The sequence below is a fragment of the Triticum dicoccoides genome, chromosome 2B (genome assembly GCF_002162155.2).
Source record: "Triticum dicoccoides isolate Atlit2015 ecotype Zavitan chromosome 2B, WEW_v2.0, whole genome shotgun sequence".
Taxonomy (NCBI): Eukaryota; Viridiplantae; Streptophyta; class Magnoliopsida; order Poales; family Poaceae; genus Triticum; species Triticum dicoccoides.
The window spans coordinates 558,591,450-558,599,022 of NC_041383.1; the positions used below are offsets into that span (position 1 = coordinate 558,591,450).

A 7,573-nucleotide genomic window follows, 5' to 3' on the forward strand; every position below is an offset into this window, starting at 1 on the left:
CACCCCCTAATCCAGGACTCCCTCAAACACCATGGGAGTGGTGTGCGGATCAATCTCGACGGCGACGGCGCCGTCTACTGGACCCTGGGGAGGCTAGTAGGCGGGCTGGTTCCGGAACTGACCTCGAGTATGGAGTTGCCTAAGTAGAGCGTGGCGCGCCCGGAGTGACATCGAGGACGCGTGTTTGCCGAGTAGGTGTTGCCGGAAAGTATCAGGTGATACCAGCCCTTAAATGCTACCATGATACCAAGTTAGAAAATTCAAATTTAAACATGTCAAAAAATTCTAAAAAAAGCATGGATGTTCATAACACATATGTCGACAACCCCTAAATAATTCAGATCAAAATTCGAAATACACAAGGAGAAACAAAAAAGAGAAATTTAGATGTGAATAGTGTAATTTTTTGCTTTTGTCTTCATTTGACACTATTCATGATGGATTTGTCTTTTTGGTTTCTCTATGTGTATCTCGAATTTTGATCTGAATTTTTTAGGGGTTGCCGACATATGTGTTATGAACACCCATGTTTTTCAGAATTTTTTGACATGTTTAAATTTGAATTTTCTAACTTGGTATCATGATAGCATTTAAAGAGTGGTATCACCTGGTATTTGCCCTAGGTGTTGCCCCTGGCGCCACGGCTTGTACAACCAAAACCACCCGTCCATGCCCGCTCCCACGGTTGTACGCCAGTGCCGACTGCTGTAGGTGCTCGATGTATGTCGGGCACTAGAGCGCCAACATAGTCAGTGGGAGTAACAGGTGATCCCAACCAAGATGACATGTGGGCTAACATAGTCAATGAGAGTAGTAGGTGATCCCGGCCAGGATTGTCTTTTTCCCGGTGTGCCAAACAACGTCAAACAGATTGCGGGTTAAGATTGACCGGGGTCACTGAATACAGGGTACGGATTCCAAGCATTCGAAGTTCAACCACCTCTAAATAGGGCTGCAAACGAGTCGAGTTCGAGCGAGTTGGCCTAGGCTCGGCTCAACTCATACTAAAATTCGAGCGAGCTCAAAATATGTGAAGCTCAAGGTCAAGTTGTAGAATATAGCTCATGCTCAGCTTGTAACGATCTCGAGTCGATCTCGAGCTAGTTTTGAGCTAAATAAGATGATTTTTTAAATTATTTTAAGGAAAATTTTAAAGTAAGATATGACGTAACAAAAAAAGTCATTATAAAATTCGACTTATTCTTTCTCAACTGAAGACCAATTTAGATACATTATAATCGTGCATCTTTCCAGCCCTCTCAGGCCATGACTCTTTTCCACCATTGGATCTGCATTGATAGGCATTTGCGGCCGTCAGATCTAATTTTTTTAATCTCGCGTGGGATTCAGTTACGAACAGAGGAGACACATAGGCTGGGCCGCTGCTCCCGGAACAAAATCTGAGGTCATCTGTTATTCGGGCCCATGGGCCTTACGTCCGCGAGCAAATACCTATACCTCCAACGGGAGTCGATGAAGGAAAGAAGAACATCGTTCCTAGCCGTCCGTCAAACATGCGATGCGACCGTACCTTTGGTTCGACCAAGGGAACGACAGGGTCAACTTGCCAGGCGACCTCGCAAGACGGTGGCGAGGCAGCGAAGCGTTGGCTGCAATTGTAGTAGTCCATTCGCCCATGATCCCTGGCGGCAACAGGGAGTAAATCGCAATTTCTGCTGCCATTAATGGCAATCGATGCACACCTAGCAATATGAACCGGCAGTTTCGACACTTCAAGCGCCCTGCAATAGCGAGTAATGGCCATGAAGCGTTACTCCCCAATTTCTCTCATTATACTCTATAATTCTCCATATTTTTTTTGTTCCTTTGCATGTTGCTTCGTCTCTTCCATATGGCATTTCCCTCCATTCATACCTGCTCCCCTCCCGGTCTATTTGGTTCTTGGGATCAATTTTTGCTTGGTGCGGAATTGGCTTGTTTGCTTGCATCATATTACAAATGGCATTTCCGTAGGGTTCACTTGGGCGTTGGCTGATCTTGCTTCAACAGTAAACTAAGTTCCTGTTGACCCATTGTGCTCGAGGTGACAACTGGGATCATGATAGGCCTCCTATATTGTAATATTGGCTGCACCCTGTTCTCACTAAGTTTGGACATGGCTCCTGGGCAGGCTAGCTTTTGTTTAGTCCATGTAATTCTTTATCATTGTTCCTTCCAAATATTGTGCTTCTTTTGTAGCATTTAGAGTGCAGAGTATACAAGTAAGCCATCATATTATCTTGCTTCCTCAAGGGCGTGTCTTCACATCAAAGACATTTAGAATTTGGCATCCAATCAAGCATATTAGCTTTTGTAAATCGACAAAAGCCACAATGTTAGATGAAGCAATAACACACTCTGCATAATACAATTTCTATATGATCTCATACTCTCTTTTTCCCACTACCTACAGCGTCATAAATTTCTGGTTCACATTTTTCTTGTGGAAAATCCCTATGGGGAGACAATGATACCACTGTTTTAGAAGGAACTGAACAACTTTCAATTTTATCTAGATTCTTCTACATGGAATCTTCTCTCTGCAAAATTACCTTTTTTTTCACGAGGTATTAGTCTTAGTTCACATGTAGATCGGGTGCGCTTGCTGTGTAATAAATGAGAGTTTTTATTCTTTATGATTGTATGAGTACCTAATCAACCATTATTTAGGGTAAGAAAGGAAATGCATCACTCATTTCTGTTTTTGTTACAGATACATGGACGTTCATACCAACAGAAGCTTGCCACTGTAAAGGTTGTGTAACTCAATCACTGGATTCATGTACTAGGTCAGAGGTTATTGGTGTTTTAAGGTAGCTAACATGTAAATGTTATATCTGCAGACAAAAGGCGTGCATGGGAATTTTATAAAACCAGGTTAACATGTGAATCTTTCTTATATCAACATGCATGGCTTCAATTGGTTAGCATAGATAAACCTAAATGGGAGTTATCTTTTGGAACTGTTAACTCCCATGAATCAATCCTATGTCATCTCCAGGAGTTGACTTCCCATAGATTGCTCCTCCCTTACCTGGGTTACTGAGAGTTCCAGCTAAACTCCAGTTGCACCACTATGATGGTCTTTCTGTCTTTCAAGTGTACAACTTACAAGGTATTGAAGTGCTACCAAATTTAGGTAATTCATGAAAGGTAATTGAAGGATTGTTGTTTTTCTTGCTCTTTACAAAATCAAATTCTATGAAGGCCATATGCTACATTGTAGCTATTCAATTTATTCAGCTCCACGGGTTGGTGATGAATCATATATATTATTACCTTGATAGCAATCTCCTTTCGTAAATTCCTATCATTCTATTGACAAAATAGAGGGGCACAGCAACGCGCACCTTCATGGTCTAGTGTCTAATAACAAGAGATCATGGATAGAAGACAACAAAGGTGCGCCTGCTTTCAAACTTTGGTCGAAATAACAAGATATTGAACACGTAGTTGGCCACGTGTCAGATTGAGGCTAAACTTTCTCCATGCTTGATTTCTATGTTTCCTAGTAGGTAAAATGAAGAAAAAAATCGTGCAAAACATATGGCAATGGTTGATCCTAATTCTTTGTAACGGACATGAAGATTATTTAATGTACTTATATGATATGGAGTTAAAATCGGGCGAGCCAATGTTGACTCAAGATCGGCTCGTTTCTCGATCGAGCTACATAAAATGCTCATACTCTGCTCATTTCTTTTCGAGTCGATTTCGAGTCAACCTAAAATACGAGTTGATCTAGAGCGGCTCACGAGTCTCGATCTTTTCTTACAGCCCTACCTCTAAAACCTCAAGTCAAGTTTAAAACAAACTTTACTCCTGGCAGGTAATGGCGCTAGTATGATCCAATACTAGCACGGTGGGCTCAGCTGGAGCCAAAAACCCTGGCCCTACGGCAGCACTGCACATCCAGGTCTGTGACAATGATCGTGATCTCCATCTTTTGCCACGGTGGATATCTGGAGGCTTTATTAATCTGTGCAGAGGACCGTGACAAGTTTACGGAGGCACGTAAGATTCAGATACTAGTCGACAGTGGTACGCAGCACCAGCACATCGAACCAAACGCGCTGGCAATGAACAGGGACACCGTGCCCTGCCTGCGACGCAACCTCGATATTCTGCCCGCCCGCGCGCGCTCGCGATGCACGAACGAATGTGTGCGTGTGTGTGTGCTGCCGAACAAAGCAGACTGCTCACCTGCCGGGGGCCCGGGAGGCACGCACGTTGCGCATCCGGCCGGGCGCGCCCGCATTATTAAATGCCGCGTTCGGCAAGGGGATTGGACATGACCAGGGCGCCGTACCAATGTGCCGGCCCGTGACCAGGCGACCTTTCGCCTCTACTCTGTCCGACGTAAGCTCCAGCCCCATTTTTTTAAGGCGCAGCTGCGTAGGTTTTGGCCAGATTATATGGGGAGGAGGATGCATGGATTGACGGACGCGTTTGTACGTGAATATAGTAGCATGCATGCCGTACCAGCGGGAAGCAAAGCACCAAAGCGAACAGCCAGGCAGAGCGCGAAAGGGGCGTCGCACTCGCAACCACCGTATGTAACCACCACCCCTACCATCCGCATGTACACTACCAAAGTATACTATATGGGGGAGATGCCTAGTGGAAGCTGCGACGGCGTACGTTGGCACGTCGCTGTGCTAGCCGACTTCACCGGCCGGTGGAAGTTTCGCCGGTTAGTAATGAAATCGACCATCTCGCCATGAACATCACATGGTGCGTCGGTCAGGCTGCAAGTGGGATGAGACGCGGGAGTCCCACATAATGTCGCATCAACCCACATAATTATGTGGGATTAAGTGAGATGTCCACATAAAAATAATTGGGACTATGCGGGTTGTCACATACCCACATACGCAGCGTCGGAGTTGATGATGCCGGGGCCGTCAAATGATGAATAGATCGATCGGGCATCGCCTTTTTTCTTTCTTTCAAAGGAGACACGCAGTTGGTTTGACAGTTCGAGAATGGAGTAGCCCACAAATCCATGCGATCATTACAGCTCTATTCTACGCGCTTAGGGCCATGATTCCATGTACACTATGAACGAATTTACGTCCACCTTTTTTTTTTTGAAATATGATCGATGAGCGTGGACTCAAGAGGCCGCAGATTCTGCATTAACGTTTTCTTTTACCGGAAGGTGCGATGTCTCGATCGATCAAGAAATAGCCACAAAGTTATGCCATCTTACGAAAGCGACCAAATCTGGATGCATCTGTGCTCCTCTCGCACGTGAGCTCTTCGAATCATTTGTAAACCGGGGCCACGGAATACCACGGATATACTGGCATCCAACAAACAACAAGACAGCAAGTTCCAGCTTCTCTGATGAAACAATCCTGGCACTAGTCACCCCAAGAGTAAATCCTCAGGTAGAACTGTAGGAGTAGAGGTTTCAGCAGCAACAATGCCAGTACCATGCATGCACATCAGCACATGGCCAGTTCCCGCCGTGTCGCGGTGCAACAGGCCAACGGCGCAGGCGTTTATATACCCCTGCGCGCAACCCGTAACCAAAGGCCAGGGCCACTCGATCGCGCAGTCGCGCTCCGTCTTCACTCTTCACTTGGCGCGAGGGGACCCTGACACGAGTCAAGCAGGAGCCACACTGTTTCCATTCCTGCTGCCGACACCCCCGGTGAGAAAAAGAATGGCAGGCCGCTCGGCGCCTCGGCGCCTCGCTCTCTTCTGCCTCCTGGCGTCGTGCATTGCGCTCGCGGCGCGCACCTCCGATGCCAGCCGGCGGGAGCTCGGCATCAGCATCGGCAACGGCGGCGGCGGGGGGATAGGCATCGGGATTGGGATCGGGGGCGGGGGCGGGTACGGAGGCGGCGGGTCTCCGTCACCGACGTCGCCGTCGTCATACGGGCCGAAGGCGTCCGACTTCGAGAACGAGCGGCTCTACAGGGCGTACCTCGTGATCCAGAGGTTCAAGCAGACCATTACGTGCGACCCCCAGGGCATCACCAAGACCTGGACCGGCACCGCCATCTGCAGCGACACCTCGTACTTGGGCTTCTTCTGCGAGAAGCCGCCCAACGTCAACGAGCGGGCGCTCGCGTCCGTCGACTTCAACGGCTTCAAGCTGGAGGCCCCCACCGTGGAGGGGTTCGTGGACGCGCTCCCCGACCTGGCGCTCTTCCACGCCAACTCCAACGACTTCGGCGGCGTGGTGCCCATCCTCCGGTCGCTGCAGTACTTCTACGAGCTGGACGTGAGCAACAACAAGCTCGCTCGCTGCGCCTTCCCGACGGACGTGCTGGGGATCACCAACGCCACCTTCGTCGACATCCGGTTCAACCGGTTCTACGGCGAGGTGCCGGCGGGGCTCTTCTGCTCATTCCCGATCGTGGAGGCCATCTTCGTCAACAACAACCAGTTCTCGGGCAAGATCCCGAGCAACCTCGGCGACTCGCCCGTGAACTACCTCGCGCTCGCCAACAACCAGTTCACGGGGCCCATCCCGTCGTCCATCGGCCGCGCCGCCAACACGCTCCTGGAGGTGCTCTTCCTCAACAACAAGCTCAGCGGCTGCCTCCCCTACGAGCTCGGCCTGCTCGCCAAGGCCACCGTCATCGACGCCGGCACGAACCAGCTCACGGGCACCATCCCGGCCTCGTACGCGTGCCTGCGGAAGGTGGAGCAGCTCAACCTGGCGGACAATCTCCTCTACGGCGAGGTGCCCGACGCGCTCTGCCGGCTCGCGTACCCGTCGTCCGGCGGCCACCTCTCCAACCTCACGCTCTCCGACAACTACTTCACGTCGCTGGGGTCGTGCTGCTGGGCCCTGATCAAGCAGGGGAAGCTCAACGTCGCCCGCAACTGCATCCCCTATGCGCCCAACCAGCGGTCGCACGAGGAGTGCGCCGGCTTCTTCCACACGACCAAGACCTACTGCCCCGTCAGCACCTACGTGCCATGCCACCACCCCAAGGACTACACTGCCGGTAGGGAGGAGGCCTCCGCGGCGGAGGAGTACAAGTACCGGACGTACTCGGCGCTGCACCCGTGAGTCCGTGGCTACGGCGAGGGCACACGTACACGTGCTGAAGAAGAAAGGAGAATGCGCTGTGGGTCTCGTCGCGGCTGCTTGGGTCGTTGCGATGGCTGGTTTGTGTTGATATTGTTTGAAAATCGTGTGTACTTTTCTATTTATGTTCCCTTTTTCATACTACTACCAGCAAGGCGTGAATAATAAGTAGGAGGCTGAGCAGTGGGCACTAGGGGTGTGTTTGGTAGCCTGCGCGGAGAATGCATGAGACTAAAAATTCCCTACGTATGGGCTCTTCTGGGCATAGCCCGTCTGATGCAAAAAAGGCCCCGAGCTATGCTCGCTGGAGCACCCACATACATGCGAGCTAGGCTCAGCGTGGCTCTGTTGGACCCTAGCAAAATTCTCCTCCCGACCCACTACGCTCGCCCCACCCCTCTCGCTGACCTAGCCGCCACCCCTCGCCCCCATCTCTCCCCGCGAGGCCGCGGACAACCATGGCGACTGGCGCCTGATCTTCATCCCCGCCGGCCCCCTGTTCTTCTACCTCGCCGCCGTAAC

General features: G+C 50.2%; 1 protein-coding gene across 1 annotated transcript; it reads left to right on the forward strand.

Annotated features, from left to right (window-relative positions):
- Positions 1-5,413: 5,413 nt before the first annotated feature.
- On the forward strand, positions 5,414-7,239 carry LOC119364834 (uncharacterized protein At4g06744-like). The gene has a single exon (XM_037630385.1). The coding sequence runs from the start codon at positions 5,429-5,431 to the stop codon at positions 7,031-7,033; it is 1,605 nt and encodes a 534-aa protein (XP_037486282.1). The 5' UTR covers positions 5,414-5,428; the 3' UTR covers positions 7,034-7,239.
- The last annotated feature ends 334 nt before the right edge of the window (positions 7,240-7,573 follow it).

Coding starts and splice junctions, on each gene's coding strand:
- LOC119364834 (XM_037630385.1), top strand. CDS start 5,429: ATGCCAGTACCATGCATGCACATCAGCACATGGCCAGTTCCCGCCGTG.